The 21,596-nt window shown below is 41.6% G+C and overlaps 1 protein-coding gene and 1 long non-coding RNA gene across 6 annotated transcripts; one reads left to right on the top strand and one right to left on the bottom strand.

Annotated features, from left to right (window-relative positions):
- Nucleotides 1-4,188: 4,188 nt before the first annotated feature.
- Nucleotides 4,189-19,841, top strand: UBE2L3 (ubiquitin conjugating enzyme E2 L3). 4 transcript variants are annotated; one of them, XM_080374384.1, is made up of 6 exons: nt 5,108-5,142; nt 10,187-10,246; nt 12,087-12,204; nt 12,789-12,884; nt 15,472-15,658; nt 19,028-19,841. In XM_080374384.1, exons 3-6 carry the CDS (start codon nt 12,088-12,090, stop codon nt 19,180-19,182), a joined length of 555 nt encoding a protein of 184 aa, XP_080230510.1. In that variant the 5' UTR covers nt 5,108-5,142; nt 10,187-10,246; nt 12,087; the 3' UTR covers nt 19,183-19,841. The 4 variants fall into 4 exon arrangements, with proteins under 4 accessions (XP_080230512.1, XP_080230511.1, XP_080230510.1 ...); XM_080374387.1 differs by lacking the exon at nt 5,108-5,142 and adding an exon at nt 5,179-5,211; XM_080374386.1 differs by lacking the exons at nt 5,108-5,142; nt 10,187-10,246; nt 12,087-12,204 and adding an exon at nt 4,189-4,339.
- Nucleotides 5,076-15,465, bottom strand: LOC308058519. 2 transcript variants are annotated; one of them, XR_013925855.1, is made up of 3 exons: nt 13,342-15,465; nt 10,167-10,600; nt 5,076-8,953 (listed from the first exon to the last, which is right to left on the bottom strand). It is a non-coding gene; the product is annotated as an uncharacterized lncRNA (long non-coding RNA). The 2 variants fall into 2 exon arrangements; XR_013925856.1 differs by having other exon boundaries at nt 5,076-10,299; nt 10,514-10,600.
- Nucleotides 19,842-21,596: the final 1,755 nt, after the last annotated feature.

Here is a 21,596-nt window from a genome sequence, read left to right as displayed (position 1 = left end):
GGCGATTCTACAGACACAGGGACCTGCCTGGCCTCAGCATTCAGAGAAGCCCCCAAGATAATCTGCTGTAAAGTGCAATTAAATGGTCTTCCAAGAAATGGTGCATGCTTATCAGCTGTCCTGTCTCCTGGGTTATTCAGATGGATGCACCACAGGCTGCTCAGGCTTTTACAGTGTGAGATGGTCTTTCTTCATGTGATATTCAGAGTTTCTAGCACTGTGGAACCCTATCTCTGGTTCAGGCTGATAGAAGCTAATGCAGCATGAATACAAAGCTCACATGCTTGCGACAAAGTTCATAATATAGCTGCTGTAATACTTTGTACATTGCTGCCGTCCGTTTTCAGCAGCACACTCAACAGTTGCTGTTGAAACACAGTGTAATTTGGCAATGATTTTATCAAAGCTATTTTAAAACATTTTCCTACCAAAATCTTGTCAGCACAGTTATGTAGTTATGAGAGAATGTTTTTCAAATTGCTTTGTAGCGCTAAGGAGCTGTGGAGCTGCTGGCCCCAGCTGAGGTCTGAGCTGAGCAGTTCTCCCGTGTTTTCTCTGCTCCATGCCTGTTTACGCAGCGCTGACCAAGGCCGGGGTGCAAGCTCGCCCCTTCTTTCATGCTGCTGTGTTTCATTACAAGGCAGCTAAAAACAGTGACACACATGACTTCCTATGCTACAAATTCCTGCATAGTCCGTTAGGTGTTACGGGATCACGGGTGGAAGGAGAAACAATTCACAAAGTTAAGAATGAAAGAAATCGGTCATGAGCTGGTATATTCGTAGTACTAAAAGAGTCGGAGAATCTACTAGGGCTTGTGCAACGTTAACTTGAGCTGGAGTGCAAAGGAAATAAAAGGAACTCCCTTTTTTTTTTTTCTTGAAGGCAAAGGGGACTTCATGTATTTAGTTTTTCATAAATAGTTAAGAAATACTGAATTTAAGAGGAAAGGGGTCTGTGTAGGACATAATCACTCTAATTATGTGACATACAAAATGCAGGAGGAAGAAAATTAGTTTATAACTCCATAGTAGATACTTACCTGATAGAAAAAATGTCAGATAACAATCATCATATATAATTAATTGCTTTAAAATGCTTGTCATTAGAGACCTAAGAAACCGAAGGAACAAGAAAACCCATATAAAAACTTTAATTTGTTGGCAATTTTACAGGAACATAAGATGGAGGAGTGTCAACAAAAAATAAATTTACCATCTTTTTTTAAAGAAAAAATCCATCTTAGCTTTAACAATCCCAATGAAGAGGCATATAATTATTTCAGGCAATAATTATTTTTATAATTTTTTATTTTAGTTGCTCCTGGAGATGAACTTTGCCCTTGTGGATTACAGGTAGATCTCTTTAATGTGTTTTGCATTAATTAGAATCCCTTTGAAAACTGAATTCTGTCTATATTCTGCAAACCAGCATATCCAAGGAATTCTGAATGTAAGGAGTGTCTTGTTGGACCAGAACAGAGATCCATCTAGACCATTACCCTCTCCCTTGCCGTGGCAGCAGAGGATGCTCTATTAATCACAGTCTGTTCATCTACTCCCAAGCATCCATAATTATGACTAGGCATCAATTAGAGAGATCTAGATCAATTAGATGATGATTCCATGCTTATTCTCTCTTTCTTTATCTGTTTATAGACCTGTTACCCAGTTTGACTCGTTTCTTTTTGAAACTGCTGACTGTTGGCTTTACTGCAGCCTGTGGTAGGGACTTCCAGACATTAATTGCCTGCTGTGAAAAAAGGCACTGTCTTTTGGCTGTTAGTAATGCCCGATTAGTCTCACCGTGCGCACCTTCATTCTAGAATTGTAACATCTGGTAAATAACAACTTTGTATTCACCTTAGCCACTGCCTTTATGATTTTATAAGTCCTGATGATATCTTTCTTGGCCTTCTCCTCTGCAGGTGGAAGAGCCCCAGCCATTTTAGTCTCTCCCAGTATGGCACTATTCCACACGCTTGAACATTGCGTCTGCCCTTCTCTTTACCTCCCCTAATGCTGTTGTATTCTTCTTGAGGTGTGCAGACCTGTCCCACTGGTAAGCAAGATGTGGGGGTACCAAGGTTTCATACAGCAACCAAATTATTCTTATTCTTTCCTCCTCCCCTTCAGTTTTCATGAGTTGTTTTGTTTTCTTTAAGGTGGCCATTTTGTAGCAGTAAAAAAGCAAGGAGAATTTTTTTCTAAAGCTTTCAAGGGTTGGGCTGTGTTGTGGCTCACCTGTTCGGAAAGTTTGATTATACAGTTTCTTTTTTTGAAGTTGAACGGTTATGTTCCTGCAAACAGTGAAAATGTGATAAAAAGTTACCTTTGGGAGTGAGCAGGCATAAATGTAGTGCCTGGTTCCTTGATGCAGGATAAGCACTAAAACCTGTGTTCTGGATGCTCTTAATTGTCAATTAAATTAATGGATACAACCTGGAAACTACACCAGAAAACAGCTTAAAAAGAAGCAGAACCATCTGTAAAACTCAGTGTAACTAATGCCTGGGTCTGGTTGCTAACGGAAAGGTAAAAGGCAGTGTTGATGGAATTTTGTCTGAAAGGAAATTCCTGATGCTTCTTCAAGGCTGTACAACAGCATGTCATGACTGCCAGAACTGGCATGCCTGCGAGATCCAGCAACGTGCGTACAGCTGCACAGCCCCTGTTCATCCTGTTAGCGCCAGAGGATCTGCTCTGGATCCAGTCGGGAACTAGATACTGAAAGGATCCAGGATGCTGGTGGCAGGTATGTGAAATGTGCCTAGTTCTGTGTACACTTCTCAACCACCTGGCTGTAATAAAGGATTTCAAAATTAAGTGGCAATGTGTGAGGACAGCTACACTTGACAACAATTTCTTAAGAACTGGCTGGGCTATTGTTAGTTGTGTGGGTGGTATTTTTTTCTTGTCAAAGGAAGTGCGGATTATCTTATAATTATCTCAGATATTTTTGACACTGTCTTACAAGCTATACATTCGTGGAGTAAAATTACAGACAGTAAATTCAGAATTCCCTGCAGTGCTCCTAGTACTGTCTCTTGTGTGGCAGCTGTGTCTCAGTGCAGGCATAGGTGAGGGCCTATTTGGGGGGAAAAAAGTTCAGAGAATACTCGGAGACATACAGTGGTCTTGGAAAATTATGCAGTCAAAGATGAGATGAAGATATGAATAGTCTTGGCAAATAAATCAAGATAGTATCTGAAGCAGCTTGGGTTTTGTATTTGTAGACATTTGGAAAAGTAAGTTGTAAGAACTGTTCTTCCAAGTTACCATGGTATCAGGTTTAAGTATTTCTATGTTTCAATATCATATAATCTGAACTAGCCCTTTTATCAGATGTCAGCATTTTTAAATCCCCATCACCAGCATCCTGTTTCAGCAGCACATCAAGAATCCTCAGGGTCTCTGCAGCATGTTTTCACATGGTGTATACCTGCCCGTGATCTTTGAATATGTCTAATATTATTTTTAAATTATTTAATAATACCCATATGAAGTAGGTGAATATTAAGTTGGTTCCTGTAGGTGCTGTAGAGCTTCATTAAGAAATGTTAATTGAGTTTTGGAGCAATAAGCACTATATTAATGTAAAATATTATCAAATAGCTGTTCAGGGAGTAATTTTGAGGTAGCATACTAGAATCCTGTGCTTTATAATTAACAACTTTTGTTGCATTTTTACGTGTTTTTGAAAGTCCCTTGTAACAACAACATTTCCTCTGCCAGGCTGGCTGAGTCTGTCAAGTGGCTTTTTGAGCTTGGGACGAGTCACCTCACCTAGAGGTTCTGTAGGACAAGGGTCTCATCAAGCGAGGACATTGATGGGGGGATGGGGAATAAGGCCCCGGCAGGGCAGATCCCGGGGTAATTCCCGAGTGCCCTGGGTCAATGCCTGAGGGAGCAAGCCAGGTGTCTGGCGACAGAGCCTGGTGGCATTTGAGGTGGCATTATAGTACAGGCGGGTCCCGCGGCTGCCCGGGAGCCCTGCCGTCCCTCCTCCCCGCCGCCCGCGGTACATGCGAGACCCGCACCGCCACCTGAAAAGCGCTGACAGGCCGGTAACAAACACACGCGGGCGAAACCCACCGCCGAGCGCTGGAGGGAGGGCAGGGCAGCGGGCGCTACGGGAGGCCCCGGCCCGCCTCAGGGCTGCGCGGCGGGGCCGGCCCGCGTCCCCCGCGCCCGACGGAGGGGAGCGGAGCTTGAGCCGCGCCACAGCCCCGCCCGCCGCCTCAGGAAGCGCAGGGCTTTAGCGCCCTGCCCGCCGCCGCCATGCATTGTGGGCCGGCAGCAGCAGAGCCAAGATGGCGGCCAGCAGGAGGCTGATGAAGGTAACAGGCAGCGCCGCGCCGGGAAGGGCCGGCGGGCGGGCGGTGGCGGGCACCCTCCTCCGCCCCGGCGCCCCTCCGGGGGCAAGGGGCCGCCTCCCCTGCCGCGGCACGGTGGGGCGGCTTCCTCCCGTCCCCTCGGCGGCGCTTCGGGTCGGGGCGGCCGGAACGGGAGCAGCCGGCACTTAGGCCGCGGCCGTGAGGGGCCTGGCTGCCTCCCCCGCCGCCGCCCCGCGCCCCGGCAGCCGCCCCGCGGCCCCTGGCCGCCGCCCGGGGCTGGGCGAGCGCGCTCGGCGGGCGCCGCGGGCCGCCCCGGGCCGCTCCTTCGGGGGGCTCCCGCGGTGACTAAGCAAAGAGGAAGGGCCGGGGGGGGAAGGAAGCGTCGCTGCCGGGACGCCTCGGACCCCCGCCCGGCGCCGGGCCGGTCCCCGGGGCGCTCGGGGGGTCGTCCCGCAGCCGTGCGGCCCCGGCCCTGCCCGCGGGGAGGGCCCGGCCGGGCGGTGGGTGCGCCCTCCCTCCCCCCTCCCCCCCCCCCCCCCGCTGCCTGCGGCGGGGCTGCCGCCTCCCCCCGCGCCCAGCCCGCCGGGGAGCCTTCCCCACCCGCCTGGCAGAGAAATCCTCCGGTGTCGTTGTTTCGGGAGCAGCCTCGTCCCTGCGCCAGTTACGGGCTTTATCGCGCTGAAATATGGACCCGGGTTCAGAAGTTTCCCTGCTCGCTGCGGACGCGGTGGTGGTTTGTCCTGGCTGTGTTTGTTTTCCAGCGCGGATCGTGCTTGTAAACTCGGCCTCAGCGGGATTGTAACCAAGTGCGAGTGTAGTTTATTGTAAAATGTTGCTGGGGATTATGTTCCGCTTCGTTTTGCTTCAGGAGTAAGGTGGTACTTGGAAAGAAAATGGTATCCGTTGCCCCCGAAGCGTGCAAGTTTATTGTGTGTGTTGTATGTTGTTGCTAATTAACATCCCAGAGCGTATGCAGTGGGGTTGCCGGGGACGTGCATACACAGTGGTGTAAGATTTAGCCATCTGCGGAATGCTATGGCGATGCCCTACGGTGTCTGCGTGCAGAGTGACTGTGACATACAACAATGAACTTGACAGGCTGGTCCTGTGGAACACCGGGCAGAGACCCTGTAACTGTCAGGCGGTGCTTCAGCCTTATTAAAAAACCTGTTCCTGTGGGGTGCAACATAACTGTGCTCTAAGATCTGACAGATACATGGCCGATTCTGTTAAACTTAATCTTTAATGCCATTTTACAGCTGGTTTCGAGGTTGTGTACCCCTAGTAGGGCTGGGATTTTGCTAGGACGTGTAGATGGCAGGTTTTGAAGTTGCATTTCCTTAACTGTGTAGGTACATAATTAACCCTTATAACTTGGTTATCTTTGAAGAAACCAATAGCTCAGCAGTACTTTCATAAGGCTAGTTCTGTTATTTTAAATGTGCTGAGGAGTGATTAAAAATTTAATAGTAGATATATTGTGTGCAGTGTCACTCATATTTTAAATCAGTAGGCATAAACCTTTAATTGTCCTTAGGGATCCTGATGTGATGGCATTAACTTCTTTTGTTTAATTTTTCGATAGCTGTTAAGTTTTGTGACAGCGTTACTATCATGATCAGTATGTCTGTTGCTTTATAAGGTTCCCCTTAGTTTCAGATAGTAAACAACCATCTTAATTTTGTATTTTGTAAGGCATCTTTTTTTCCCTGTTCTGAAAAAAAATGCATTGTTCAAAAGCACATCACTACTGCTATGGTGGAAAAAAAATCCAATTATTTCTTCTTTTTTAAATGTAAAATAGAACATAAAAAATTGAAGGGCACGAAAAATTGTTCTTAATATCTGCAGTGCCTCTTGCTTCTCAGCCTCCACCCCACCCCCACCCCCCCAGTTCCACTGCACTTCTAAGCATTAGTTAGTACTTTAATCTTTCACTAAAATGCCATAAAAATGGGCTTGACAATGTGACCTTCTTTTCTAGAAAAATGGTGTGGCTGTTGCTTCTCGGAGGGAGTGGTATAGGAAGGAAGGAGACATTGATAACTTCCCTCTTATATTTTTGCTTTCAGTTTTTATTGCCAGACATTTGTGGATTGCGCATGTTGCGTGTGGTTTTTATGCCAGTCCAGGAGCTGTGAGGTGCTGTACCACACCACTTGTAAAGGCTGTTAAATAAGCAGCTGCCGTCATGCCTTTCGGAGAGTCAGGTCAGCCAAAACGGCTTTGAGTTTTGCCATTCATCTTGGTAGGAACAAGGTAGGGCTCTTGTACAGATGATGTAATCTGGATTGCTGCAGCATGATGTTTTGAAGGTCCAAACTTGCGTGTGTATCAGCCTAATATCATTGTTTAAGTTCCAGATTCACAGATCCACTTTAACTTTAAAAAGTCTAATATGGAAGAGTCGGTGGTGTGTCTTTTCTCAGCATTGTAGAGTGATGAGTGATGATAACTAAAGGAAATAGAGTTTTTCAGTGTGTCGCTCAGTTACGTTTAAAATAATTTAGGAAAAGCATTAACTGTGTTTTCGTTGAGCTACATAGAGAGTTTGTCTTCGGTAAGTGAGAATAAACTTTGAACCTTTTATAGGTCACATAAAATAAAGCAATTCCCATTTCCTTAAGGTCTTGCCAACATTTTGTAGTACTGCATTTTTTCTGGACTCCTGTCATGTGTCATAGTTACTCATATTAATCACAATGGCTTAAAGAGACTGGATGTAGTAAGTTCATAATAACACACTCTCTGCTCGTAGAAAACTGAGGGCATAGTTCCACCTTCCAGGTGGAGATGGGGGTCCTTTCCAGATTGTGGAAGCCATTTGTATCTCCTGTTGGCAAAACTCCTTGTGAAAGAAATATTACCAATTTTGCCATTGTACTTGCACAGTTTAATTTTAAATATGAAGTCAAGTTATAACAAGCCTTGTTATCTCAGGGTTTGTTTGAGCAAATCACGTTTCCCGGGCCAAAGACCTTATTTACAGCCTGTTTTTGCAGAGCTTTATACCATCAAATAGTCTTAACTGAAGTTTTCTCTGCTGAGTTACAAAAAAAAGTCAGTGGAGGTGTGCCCTTCCCAGGAGCACACCTAAGTTAGCAAAAATGTGAAATGAACATAGCTAATGAATCATTTTCCAGTGACATCTGAGATGGAGTTTTGATCTATGAGCCACCATTACACCTCTTCAAAGAGCCACAGTTGTCAGATCTTGACTCCTCCTGAAATGTGAGAGGTGGGAATAAAGAAGTCTTTGTCAAGGATATGTTGTTATGGATGATCTCTTACGGTTTAGGGTAAAAACAGACAAATAGGGAGTAATTATATTTAGGGAAGGATCTAGGGCTTCTCTTTTAAGGGAGCTACTTTGCTTCACGACCCTTTCTTGTAAAAAGCAAACTGTCTCCAAACATGTATGATTGGGAACATAGATCTCCAAGAGACATGCCAGGGATTTCAATGAAATGCTTTTCACAGTTGCCACCCACTAATGTAAAACAAGCCGCTCTCCATGCGAGATCCGTAGCTAAGTGCTGTGTGGAGAGGTGGTGGGTAGTCGCAAAGGGAAGGCTATTTCCATGCTGGATAGTCATAGTACTTACTTGGTGGTGTAGTAACGTGTGGTACTGAGATGCACTTGGAGCTGCTCCCTTCCCTGCCGATCTTCGGTTATGGTTGAGCGAAGGTGTCTGTAACATCGGTGCTTTTGTTTCCTGGTTTTTAGGAGTTCAGAAGTATCTTTAGTATTAAAAATTGAAAATAGAGTTAAAAAGTAAACAACGCTTCACTTCTGAAGTGAGGTACGTAGACAATTATTTTATCTTACTGTTTTTACTCTGCTTCCATAATTGCATAGTCAAACATTTATGCAACTGTTGAACTCCAAGATAAAATACAAACACAAGGCCACACCCAGGTACCTGCTATTGATGGCCTTCAATCCACCGTGTGCCTGTAAACGCCATAGCCCTTCCAAATAAAGGGGTTTTAAACAACTTTGATACTTGAAAAACAATTCTAAATTGATCCAAACACTGGTTCTCAGTAACAGGGGAAATAGGGTTTTGAGCGATGTGTGGTTGTCCTTGCGCAGAAGCAAGTTTTCGCTTTTTCAAACTGAGAACTGACAAAATAATTTTTAATCAAATGAAAACACTTTGCCAAAAAGTACAGTTATTCAGTGTATAAAAGACATGTGAGTATACAGGATTAGAACGTTGCAGAGGAAACTTTATTATTAGTTCTTACAGAGCTAGAATCTGCACTTTTGGTTGGTTTTCTGGGTTTTTTGGTAAAATTATTTTGTAAGGTGTTTTAATGATTCTCTGTACTGTATGAAATTCAGAAAGTAAAACTGGCCAGTTTCTTATCAGTGTCTTGGAGTCTGTTTAACTGTGTCATGCTTCTTTTAGAGACCGTATATATTAACAAGCAAACATAAATTGTAAACAGTAGGGAATCATGGTTTAGAGTTATTTCGGTAGGCTTTTGTTTTTCTTTGTGCATTTAATAGAATTTTGGGCTCAGCGCAGAACTTACTGTAGTTAGTGTGAATGCTTACCTTTACTCTCCTATTCTTGGATTGTACTCCTACAAGCGTTTGTCTTCACTGGTCTGGATTTTTAGAGAAGTCACAAAACTTGAAAGATCCAAGGGCAAAACAGTTGCAGGGTTTTTAAAAGACATAACTACACTTTAAGCTGATGACACTTTTCTCTTTAACTTCAGACATTTAATCTTTGCTTTGGACAGCACAATAATGAAAAAAATGAAATCCTTATTGATTATATATGAGAGGTAGCATGTACTTTTATGACAACTTCAGCATTATACCTCAAGATCAGGTATCACCTCTGAAACAATGTTTTCTCCATTTCATGTCCTGTGTGTAACACTTTCTCCGAACATACCCAAACTACAAACCACCCATCTCAAGAAAGCCCCCTGAAAATAAGACATTTCTGTTTTACAAATGAGAAAACAACGCAGCAAGCTCATGTGCAAGGTTGATAACAGAGTGGGGAATGAAGGCTGATAGAAGTTCTTGCTGCCATCCTCTAACCTTTAGTTACACTCCTGCTGTGCTCCTTATAATTATGTTACTTGGCAAGATTAAGGGGTGGAGGACAAGAGAAGGAATTAATCTATTTACTGTCTGCCTAGACTCAAGTATTATTTTAAAATACCTGGACTATATCCTTTTACCTCATAAAGTAATTTTTGTCCCTCTGGAGTTGCTCAGGCCCATGTCAAATGCAGTATAAACTTCTAATCTGTGCTATTTAAAAGTACAGCTTATTCACTTTGTTAGCAGTACATTTGTGTGGTAGTTGTGTCTGCCTCTAGCTCTGAGGCAGTCAGAGCTGTATTGTGAGATCTGGCAGTTGTCAGGGAAAAAGCCAAAACAGCCCCCCCTCGCAGCCTTAAATTGTGAGTGGTGAATCTCTCACCACTGCTGGTGCAGTAGACTCAAAAAATGACTTGAGCGTGTAGTATCACATTGCATTTGTGGGGATAGTAGCATGGGAAAAAAAGCTATTTAGAAATAAGTTTTCCAAATAAGGGATTGATTAATTTGGAGTGACATAGGAAACCTTAAATACTTCTAGCATAAGAAAATAATTTCTCTTACGCACGTAGTTCAGGCAAGTCCTCTGCTAAGGTGGGCTCGATTCTCCATGACTTTGGGAGCCCTGCCTGCGTGTGAGGGAAAGGATTGCCTGGTTTGTCCCCATCTATCCCCTTCTCGGGCTGTCAGTGACTGGCGCAGGAGTGGGGGCAGCAGCAGGAGCACAGGATATAGCCCTGATACACTGTAGTAACTTACCGCTTCTTTGCTTTTGAAAGTGAATCCTGCAAAGGCTTCGGGAGTCAGGTTAAAGAGGAAGATGTCCCGAATCATTTTCGGTGAGTTGTTTAGTGGCTTCTAGGCTGTTTGATTCCCTCTCTCATGCACTGGACTTGAGGGAAAATAGGGAGCGGTTTGCCTATTTGTTTTAAAATTTGCTTTCATACAAAGTTTTACAAATTTGTACCGATTTGTGTACCAGATTCTTACATTTCTTTCAGCATCCAATTTCTTAACCTAAATCTAATTATAAAATATGTGTGTTTAACCTTCCAATAATGTGAAGCCATGCTTTTCTAATTTGTTTTATTAGCTTAATAACATACCTGAATTACAGAGTCCTGGTCCTCCCTCTTTCTGTGTCTGGACAGTTGCTCTCTGGGCCAGCAGCAGTGTAACTCCATCAGCTGAACCTGTGATAAAAGCTTCTGCATGGAAGCTGCGCTCCTGCTGGGACACTACAGGGGAGATTTCTGTCCTATGTATAATGTTTTTAATATAGTAACTAGAAAATTGTCTAAACCCAGTTTCCTTTCCCTGTTTTAGAGTGAAGGCACTTGTGATGCACGTTTATTCATGTTTAAATGCCTGCTGGTTAATTGGCTTATTTTGTTCTCGATGTTTGATGTGTTACGCCTATTGTGGAATGGGATTTACCCCTTTTACATGGTGTGGAGCAGTGGTTTGCCGGGACTTCAAAGCTCTGTAGGTGTAGAGAGTGAGCTACTCAAAACGATGCTTGAGCGAGTTACTCTCCTGACCCCCCTGTGTCAGGGGAGAGTCAGTCTGGTGTCACTCAGACTCGCGCTGAGCACCCAGAGCCAGCTGTAAGGTGGCTGTGTGCATTTGCGGTTTCAGTGATCGTAAAGGATCTCTTATAGCTGCAATAATAAATGTTAATTTCTTTGAATATTTTGGTTTGCTCTGTATCCCTATACATGTGCTTCATGGGATTATTTTTTGTGGGGGTTTTATGTGTTTTCCTACTTTAAGGAAATATGATAATCCTCTTAGGCTTTTAAAAAAAAAAAATGCCCAAACTGCCTGTGATATTGTGTGAATCTAGCAGCAGTGGAATCTGGGAATTAATCCACAGGTCTAGACTAAATAGTCCGGCTTAGTGTCATGAACGTTGCGTTGGGCATCATTTCAATATCCAAAACTTCAAGGTTAAACTTCCGCATTCTGAGGATGCTTTTGCTTTCGTAGGTACAGCGGGTGGGAATGTAAATGTTCATCTTCTGATATGTGGCTGTCATGTGATTTTTGTTTGATGTGCATTTGGAAATGTCCTTTTTTCTTTCGTTTTGCGTTTTATCATGATACTAAGTTTATGCAAGAGATTACTGCTAGTATTAAATCTGCCAGTCAGATGCAGAAAGGTTTGATGTAAGATGAACACAGAGAGAGGTAGTTTAGAAAAAAAACGACAAACCTTGGGCAGTACAGGACTTGTACCTGGAAAATTGATCTTTTTTGGGTCTCAGGGTGTACTGCCTTTGCTTGTAGCTGGCATTTTTATCATAATAATATACAGTCTAGTTTTGCAAATACGCTAGGACCCAGGGAAGGACTGTGTGCTGGCGGAGCGCACCAGTGTTGCTGTATAAGCAACATTTTTCCTAACCTATGTAGGCACACAGGCATGTGCTTCAGTTTTGAAAGCACTGGGAAAGTGTTATATTTCACTGTGGATGGCTTGATTTTGAATTAAATTCCCTTTAAGATAAAGTGCTGAATTCAACACCAAAGGGCTATAACTATTAAGGGGGAAATGAAAGTGGAACTTTGAGGTGTTTTTTAGGTCTTATGAAATATTCCAGGGAACAGTTGCTACGCTGGGGCTTATACATAATTTTAAATATTAAAATGCCCTAATACTTGTTTTGGTGTTACCAGGATGATCGCTAACCGATCAAAAATGGCTCGTCTGGTGACTGACCGGTACAGGAAGATACCTCTCTATAGCTGTATCGCTCTTGAACAAGATATCTTAATACATACTGTTAACTTTGAGGTACAAAGCAGATAAAGCTTCTTTAGTTATTAGTCTATATAAGGCTAGTTTGGCTTAGGTATTTTTCTGTGTTTGCATTAAAGATGAACATGCAGCAGTTTGTTAGTTTTCAGTTGAAATAATCGGCCTGTTCAGTGATTTTGTGTTTAAAACTGTTAGGAAATAATTCTTCCAAATCACCATTTTTCCTTCACGCAGGCCCTAAGTTGCATTTTATTTCTGTGCTTCACAGTTAAAATGGTCTGTTACCGAAGGCACTGATTTGCATTTGACATATAAAACATTCTAAAATGCATTTTTTTTTAATACTTCTATTTCGTTGTGTCTGTAACAATGTTAATAACAAGGCATCTTTGTATTTTCCTGATGCATTAAAAAGTAAGTTGAGGGGGGTTTTTTTTATCTCATCTTAGATAATTTTACTTTTCACAGGTACAAAATCTTATTTGTGTGGGTGGCCACTGCTAAAGCTTCAAGCTTCTTTAGCATTAAAGAAACCCACGTTGATCTCTAAGCATTTTGAAAAATAGATACGAGTATCTTGCCTATTACTGTTATTAACGTACACTTTGCTTTCTTTTCAGGAGCTTGAAGAAATCCGCAAATGTGGAATGAAAAACTTCCGTAATATCCAGGTTGATGAAGCTAATTTATTGACCTGGCAAGGGCTTATTGTTCCTGTGAGTATAGACTGCTCCTTATTCTAATGAGCTTTAAAATAAAATGAGGATCGTTTGTTTCTCATAAATCCACAATTCAGTAGTGCCGCTGGTGACCATTAGATAATTTTTGCACCCTGACAAGAAACTCCTTCCCTATTATAAAACCTGGATTTCAGAGTTGGGGGTTAGTGCAAAAGCTAGTTGTGCACAAACACAGTCTAGGTGTGTACTACAGTATCTTAACCATGCTCTGGGCAGTGAAGTGTGGCTTGGATTTAATTCTTGTCTCTTCTCTTCAGACATCTTGTGTAATGTTGGGCAAATAGTGTAACCTTCCTGTCTTGTTTTATATAGTGTCTTCTGTGTTTTGTTTTAGCAAAGTCTAATAATGTTTGTAGCTGTTTCTCATAACTACTCTGAAGAAAAATCCGTATGTGATTGCACGGTGGTGTAGAGTTCTCTGGCTGATGCCCACCTGGATGCTCCATAACCGTAGGCCTGGTCCAACATACGGCTGCGGCTGGCGATGGCTTTGGGCTTGGTGGTGGCCCTGGGTTACTTGGGAGAGGTGCTGGGAGGGGGAAGCGAATGAAATTTGTAATATATGACATGAAGCTTAAAGTACAAAACCTACATCATCATAGGAAAAAACCCTGAGGTATTAAATATCTTGTTTATTCCTTACTAGATTTTTTTAAAAATCAACAAGATTTTTAGCAATGTTCATACAGAATTACTGGGAAAGATAACTGCTTAGAAGTTTTTGTTGTATGTAATGTATTTTGGTTTTGGGAACAACTGTTAGTTTTTAAGGGTGTTTGCTCAATTGAGAAGGAAATTGAAGATAGCTTGCCAACTTCTCTTCCTGTTCTAAATTGTAAAATAAGGTAGTTTATGTACTGTGTGTTGAACAGGTACACTATCTGTTCGATTTAAACATCGAAACGAGAATATCTGCCCCAGGCTCTTTGTTCTTGTGACAGATGCTGTTGCTGTACCGTGAATTTCATTTCACTTAATCAAAATTGCTTGTTACAGACAAACTTTAGCAAAGCAAAAATATTCCAGGTGCATGTGAGTTGTGTTTGTCACTTGTGTGTCAGTTTCTATAATTCTGCTTCTCTCCCTTGTCAGTGTCAAAATAAATCTAACAAATTATTGGAAATCAATTGCTTGAATATTCTGTGGCTTTGGCTATTTAAAACAGTTCTTAAAACTTTACATACAGTTTTCATTCAATTTATTGGTGATTTGTAGTGAAGAACTGTTCTGACTGAGAGTCAAGCAGAAAACTGACATTTTTAAGGCAGGTCAGTTCCTATATCAGTTCACTGAACATCCTCAGAAATTACAGCATGTGATGGAGGCAAGAACAAGTGAGCCGTGGGAGGAGAGGGCGCTAACTGCTTAAGTTGTCACCACCACCAAAAGTTACTTGTTAAACTTCCAAAGCTTTTAGGGTTGCTCGGGTAAAAAGTGATTGGGTTTTTTTTTTTTAAAGCCACTCCAGTTACACTTCCCCTTGGCTGCAGAAATTGTGCTGTATTTCTTAGAAATGCGCAGCACAACCAGACTTCTCCATATGGATGAAACTAAAATTAAGTGTTTTCTGCTGAATAATTATTTCATAGAACGCTCCCCACCCCCAAATATTGGTAAACTTTTTTTTAATTTCTGGAGTGGGTTTGATTGCAGGGAATAGTCTGTTTGCTAATGAAGAATGTGTGTGATGATAGTTTACAACTGGAAACTCGCATCATTTGATTCTTGTTCCCAGAGTGTTTGGAAAGGCTTCCTGCCATTGTTACTGTTTTCAGTGCAGAATGGCATTTTCATAAGCTTTAAATGTAGCAAAGGTTTGTTTTTCTTCTGCAGTTAGCATCTGAAGCAGTATCAATAGTCTAACAGGTTTTCTAAACGAGGCTCTGGGCACCTTTTTCTGTTTCAGCATGAAGAACTACTTTGCTTACTTCACGGTTCTTTCATCGTGCTCCTTCAAAAATGATCTGGTACGAGTGGGTGCTAAAACTGCATACAAATTCAGAATGTTCACTGCGTCTGCTGATGAGAACGTCTATCTTTAGTACCAATGAATGCTCAGCAGATTTTTGTGTAGTCAGCACAAAAACGTTCTCGGAACATGTAGGGAAATCTGACAAATCAAATTGCTTTGCTGTTCGTCCCACCATGTTGTGAGACATGTAAAATAACTAGGTTTAGAGAAACCAATTTCCCTTGTCAGGTGTCCTGTTGGTATCTTGGAAAGGGCTTACAACATCTTTTGAAATACAAAGTTGGGAATAAAACTACTTATTAGCGAGTCTGGAGTAAATGTGATTGGATGCTTTCTAACCAGTAGCAACGTCAGCCACGCTGAGGACAACGGTAATCTGCTTTTTCCGGGGTGAATACAAATGTCGAGGTGGTATTACCTCTCTCTTACCAGATAGGTTGAGATGGTTCCTGGCACAGCCATGGCAGTGTGTGTTGGAAGCAAGTGCCTTTAAAAGAGGTTGTTTGATAGGTCGAAGTCAGGAGCATGCTTTTTCTTAACTGTATCCATTAGAGTACGCCAGATTCTTGACATTCTGCCTTCTCGTTGCAGGACAATCCTCCATATGATAAAGGAGCCTTCAGAATCGAAATCAACTTCCCGGCAGAATATCCATTCAAACCTCCTAAGATTACATTTAAAACAAAGATCTATCACCCTAACATCGATGAAAAGGGGCAGGTTTGTCTGCCAGTAATTAGTGCTGAAAACTGGAAGCCAGCAACCAAAACTGACCAAGGTAGGACACCATGTGGAGAAAAAACTGGATACCAAGAAACTTTGTATTGTGTTTAAATTTACAGCTAATAGTGTTTCAGCTTGTCAGCTGGTCACTGCTCTTGCATTTGTTGTCATAAGGTTTGTGTCATGAATTGCGCATTGTAAGCACAATGTGCAACTCTTTTGGAATCTCATTTTGTTGTTGGAACGTAATGTAATGATGCTGACGTGTGGCATTTCCACCTCCAGGAAACCACAAAACTCTTCATGCCTGCAGAGTTTATTCAGGTAGTGTCCTCGACATACCTAACAATTCTGGTGGTAGTTTGCGTTGCTTTTTAAACAGTGACTTTATAATCCAGAGGTGTTCAGTACTTTCTGGATGTTGGAAAGAAAGGGTCTAAGTCCTCAGGGCTTTGCATATTGTATAGTCTCTGCCATGTGGTTTGGTGGTTTGAACATATGGTTTGAAATATCTAGGGAGTCATAAACAAAACCTGAAATTATAACAAATTAACTCTTAGTTCCAAAAAGATTACTGCTGTGAGGCTTACTGCGTAGGTGTCTTTGGATAAGAATTTAAATATTTTAAGGAAAAAAGTTTCATCAGGCTCTGTGGCAGAGTGTGATCTGAGCTGGCTTTTATTGTTGTTGTTGCTTCTATTAGCTGTTGGGGTGAGAATTTCGTGTTTTCTGACAGTAGTGATTAATAATGATTAGTTTGATATTAAGCATATATTATTGCACATACAGAAAGAGCAAAATTTTGTTTCCTTGCAAAAACTGTGTATTTTTTCATAATTCTGATTCAGATTTTGAGGAGCAGTTCAGTTCAGTGCAAGAGCTTCAGTGGCACTGAAGTGTCTTGTTCTGTAGGAGGAAGTATTTCTTCTTCCGAACTCCTAAGTTTTTTTCACTTGAGCTGTGTTCCTGATAGTAAACAGCGCTGCACTCAAGGTCAGTGTACTTCTGTATGCTACCAAAACTACTTACAGTTTGCATGATCTTGCCCCAGAGATAAAACAGGAAAATTCCTGTAGTAGTTTCAGAAAAATCATGCAGTTGAATGTTGGGGAAAGTAGAGGTGGCAGCAAAAAGAACCTGTTCAATAGCTCAACAAAGATCTTATGATTTGTTGTTGATCTATCCCAGATTATCAGGGACAAAGATGCTTGGGAGAGGTGAAATGGAAACAATGTGTAGAGGGTTTCTGTTAACACCTTAGCAGCTGGCTTAATCTTACGAGCCTTTTCTAGTTAAGTAAAGGAATGACATGTCTCTACCTAGCTTGAAATGCAAGTTGGCGTTAGTTGGAGCTATTGAAGCAATTGTTTTCATGCAGGAAGTAGCGTCTCCCTGAGAAGTAGCAATCCCCTCTTTATCTGAGACAGTGAGTAACAACTATGCTAAAATCAGATTTTGGAACAAACCGTGGGTACCAAAATACTGCAGATCTTTCAGTTCCTGCTGTTCTGTGGTCTTGTCTTTTAAGCCTTTCTTCAAGAAGTTTTTTAGCGCTGGTGTCTGTTGTTACTACATCATTGCATGAACCTGCAACAGTGTAATTATGGCCCTGCTTAAGTGTAGATTTCTTTTTCTCCAGAGCTCTTCTGCGCTGAAAAATAAACCACTCTGTTTGCTGCTTGGGCCTTTTGCAAGGGAATAATGCAACATTATTAGTACAGCATCAAAGTGATTGGCTTTGATCAGTCAGGTGTCAGGAAAGTGGGGGAGATTACGTTTAGCAAAAATTATTAACTCACCTTTCACTTACTAAATGTGGATCGTACTGCTGTACTTTTTCCTAATTTATGCTTAATGTTAAAACAGACTGTTGCAACAGTATCATTTTAAAACGCTAGGATATTGAGGCAACTCCTGTTAGGATGATCCTAATTTTTTCCAGCTTGTGTTAAATAACCTTAATAAGACAGTGATGCTTTCTGTGTAGTGTTTTAGCGTGTTTTACTGGGTGAAAAGGGACTGTCACAGGCAGCACTGATGCTGCCTTCATAAGCAGTCTTTAATATGATGACAGTTGTCGTAAGTCCAGGATTGTTGAGTTACTGTGAAGTAACCGAATAACAATTCTACATTCCTTGCAAATCTGTTGCAGTTTAAACTCTGATTTGCAGTAGGAAATGTTCTCGTTTAGCAAAATAGTGAGAGCAGTAATCCTCTGAATTTTGAGTATTTGTTCTGTGTTCCCCATTCCTATCAGGTAAGGGTGGAAAAGTGTGAGCAGGAAAAGACTGGTATTCTAGCATCTAATGGAGTGATAAGTATTGTAAGAACTAACATTGCAAAACTAGGGAGAATCCCATTGAACTACTGAGTGGCAGTTTGAGAACGAACAAGTGACTTTGTCCAACATGCAGCCGAGTTGTGGAACTCCTGCTGCTGGGCGGTTTAGTGTTGGTGTTCCAGGGAGTTCAGGAGGCGGCAGCTGAATCGTGTGCAATGCATGAAGGTAGCAGAGATTTGTTACACTTGCTTTAAATACTCCTGAGGTGTGTTACTCAGACAGAATATTACTGATACTGTCATACAGCGAAATGTTCTTTCTGTGTCCCTGCGTTCCGCAGCCTTGCCCAGTTACACCTTTTGGTGGATGGGTATGAGACCTCCTGACTGGTGTGACCTGTCTCGCTCTAAATGGACGTGAGAATGCATATGAGGAAAATGTAACAATAAATGGCACTGTGGTATGGGAGGCTCACTGCACAAATGTCAAGTACAGTTCAGTTATTTTAAGAATGACATTTCCTTTGAAGCAATAGGGGAATGTTGATGAGATGGCTGTAAACGGTGTGGTGAAAAGCATCTTGCAGTCCTTTTCTGTTTGTTTTCCCAGTGTATTTCTACTAGTAGATGTATTTGGCAGTTTAGTCTAAAGGGAAAATTTGTCTGCTGTTCATAGGGGAGGTCAGAAAAATAAAGCTGAAAAAATGGTTCCCACAAGCAGGCCCAGGTACAACTGCATTATTGTGACAGGTGTCGGGGGAAAAAATTATGATGGAAATTCCATCTTTACCCAGCCCCTTTTAGACCAACTTGTCTGTGAAACATTGTTTCTTCCTTAGCCATAGGAGAGCTTTTCAGCTAGGATGCCAGTTACACGGGAAATAATTTGTAGTGTGTTTTGGTCTATTCAAGTTGATTTTGTTTACAAATACCGATTTTCTGGTGTTCATTCAGAGTCATTGAACTAAATCTTGGCATATTGCTATAGCTTATTCATGCTCTGCTTTTTGAAAAGACCCTAGATTTATGGGGGTGTATTTAAATGCAGTTAAAGCTCTTTTCTTACTGGGGAATTTTGCTTACATTTTGACTTTTAGAAATTAACCATCTTAGTCTCTGACAGTATTTATACTTCTTTTGACAGTAATCCAGTCCCTCATAGCACTGGTGAATGATCCACAGCCCGAGCATCCCCTTCGGGCTGACCTAGCTGAAGAATACTCTAAGGACCGTAAAAAATTCTGTAAGAACGCTGAAGAGTTTACAAAGAAATATGGTGAAAAGCGACCAGTGGACTAAAATCTGACACAGTTGATGTCAGCAACGTATGATAGAAGATCGGAGCAGTGCATTTGAGACACCCCGTAAAGCAGGACTCTATGGAAAATTGACAAGTGCCACCTTTCGGTGTTAACTTGTGGCTGTTACTAACTTTCTACAGTTTTCTTAATCAAAAGTGGGCTAGGTAACCTGTAAAGAAAGGATTAAAATTTAAGATGTTCTAGTTCTGCTTTCTTTGTTTAAAAATCACTGCTTCAATATACTTTAAAGTATGCTGTTTTCTTTTTCTTGTCAGAATTTATCAAAAATATCTTAGACTTATATTCTGCCCTTAAATTGAAAAGGTTGTGGCTGTCATTTCTTATTTTTCCTTGCAGTTCCCACTATCTTGAGTTCATTTAATTCTTCGCTGAACTTTATCCCCCTCCCCAAACTGATGTCTTAGAAAAAATATCCCAGTTCTGGCAGAAAATGATTGAGTGTTTGGCAGTTTTGTTTACTTTTCTTCTTAAATGTTGCACTGTGCTTTGTGGGACTTGTTGCAAGTTCCCCTTCAGTTTGTAACATAATAAACAAAAATCAAACAAACCTCACAAAAACAATCACAAATAATGTCCAGGTCTTATGTAAATCTGGCTGATGTTACCACAAAATGTTTATTAAACGGGCAAACTCAAGTTTTTGTGTGCGTCATTGAATTAAAATGTGGCTTATGTCCTGCTTTTGGAAAACTGGAAAAAAAATTCTGCAGCAGATGAGTAGTGGAATGTGATTACAAACTCCTTTCACTTCTATTTCTAGTAGCTGTGCAGAGTAACTAGGGAAACGTGCACAGAACAACATTGCAGCCATTCAGTGTTTCAGAAACTGGGGACCAAGAGGTACCAAAGTGATAAACTGCTTTTTGAGTTAAAAATTGGTATATTGGAAATGTTAATTTTTAATTCAGATGCTAAATCTGACAGCACTGCTAGTAGTCTTAGAACATTTTTTCCATCAGAATGCATAACAAACATCTGTGTTTTATGGGATGGCACTTGTGCCTCTTCCCAGCCCAATTGCTGTACAGTTCTTACTGAAAATGTTGTGAGAATAGGATTAAGCAATAAGCTGTAATGGAGTGCCCTTCGCTGCTACTGTTCCTGTGTTAAAAACACATGGGTTAGATGATTTAATGAGTACTTCAAGTATCATTCTAACTTAATCAGGCAGAGCTCTTTTCCCGTTGCTCCAGGGCACACCTACGCATGCTGAAGGAAGCCCTTTCTGTTCAGAATCGAGCATCCTTTACTGTGTCTGTTGCTTTTCTCCTGACTGCCTGTCTTTTTTTTCCCCCAGTGTAAAGTGCAATCATAAGCTCCAGTCAAACTGCCATACAGTCAAACTGCCGCCTCTTCCCTGCCTGTTGAACTTGGGTATGTTACTGAGCAAACATTTATCTCCAGAAATCCATAGGTATCTGGGAGCACATATCACTTTGATGTCCAGGAAGCCAGGTTAGAAAATCCCTCGCACCCAGATGGTTGTCTGTACTCCTGAATTCAGTTTTAATACAGCCTCTGCCTTTGCAACCTTTCAGAACTAGTGTGTCAAGCAGTAGGTTTCTCTTGGTTTTAATGTCTTGTGTATTTGCTATTTCTTCATTCATCCGTCACATCTGGCTTTCATTTCTGATTTAGTGTAAACAATGACAGCCCAGTACCTCACCTCTGTTGAAAGGAAATTTTTTTATAAGTTAGGGAGCTAAGAAATTTTATGTTTAAGTGTTCTTAGACAGATTCTTTGGCAGGTATATAAAGCTAAACCACGTTCACCTTATTTACGGAAACTTGCATTTCCTAAGTGTTTTCAGGCTTGTGAGAGCACTGCCTATTACCAAATTTTCACATCTTTGTGTCTTCATTTGCAGAAAGTTGGTACTGATTTTGTTTCATTCACGCTCACTTGGATTCATAATAAAATAATGCCAAATTATCTGTCAAACTGAAGTGTGTAACTTCTGCATCACATGAGTCACTGTCTTTTGATCATGTCTTTTGGCATGGGAACTTGCCATTCTCTAAATTTTATTTAAAACAAAACGGTAGCACTAGTTTACTGCCCTCATTACTACTAAATAGTATACCCTCTGGTTGTAAGCCTCTCAGGACATAGACTGCATTTGTCTGAATTGGTGTGACTTGGATGCTGTTGAAAGGGAACTGGAAGGGCTGTGTCATTCAAGGAACTCCAGTCCGTTCATACAAGCCCATGGCAGTGCTATTCTAGCTGTTCCAATTTCATCTGCAAAGGTCACATAGAAGACAGATGTTGCTATCAGTTCTCTTGGTGTGTTCTTCATAGTTCAATTTCTAAAATACAAGATGTGTAACCTAAGTGATGGCTTTTGTTTGTAGGCAGCCTTCTGAGAAAAGACAGAGATAAATACTGTA

The sequence above is a fragment of the Falco punctatus genome, assembly GCF_963210335.1.
Source record: "Falco punctatus genome assembly, chromosome: 1".
Classification (NCBI taxonomy): domain Eukaryota; kingdom Metazoa; phylum Chordata; class Aves; order Falconiformes; family Falconidae; genus Falco; species Falco punctatus.
Note: the sequence above shows the minus strand (reverse complement) of the source record. Positions and strands in the feature narration are given on the sequence as shown.

Excerpts from the sequence above, each read along its gene's own strand:
- UBE2L3 (XM_080374384.1), top strand. The coding sequence starts at position 12,088 with ATGATCGCTAACCGATCAAAAATGGCTCGTCTGGTGACTGACCGGTAC. Across the intron at positions 12,205-12,788 it reads TACATACTGTTAACTTTGAG|GAGCTTGAAGAAATCCGCAA; the intron begins GTACAAAGCAGA and ends CTTTCTTTTCAG. Across the intron at positions 12,885-15,471 it reads GGCAAGGGCTTATTGTTCCT|GACAATCCTCCATATGATAA; the intron begins GTGAGTATAGAC and ends TTCTCGTTGCAG.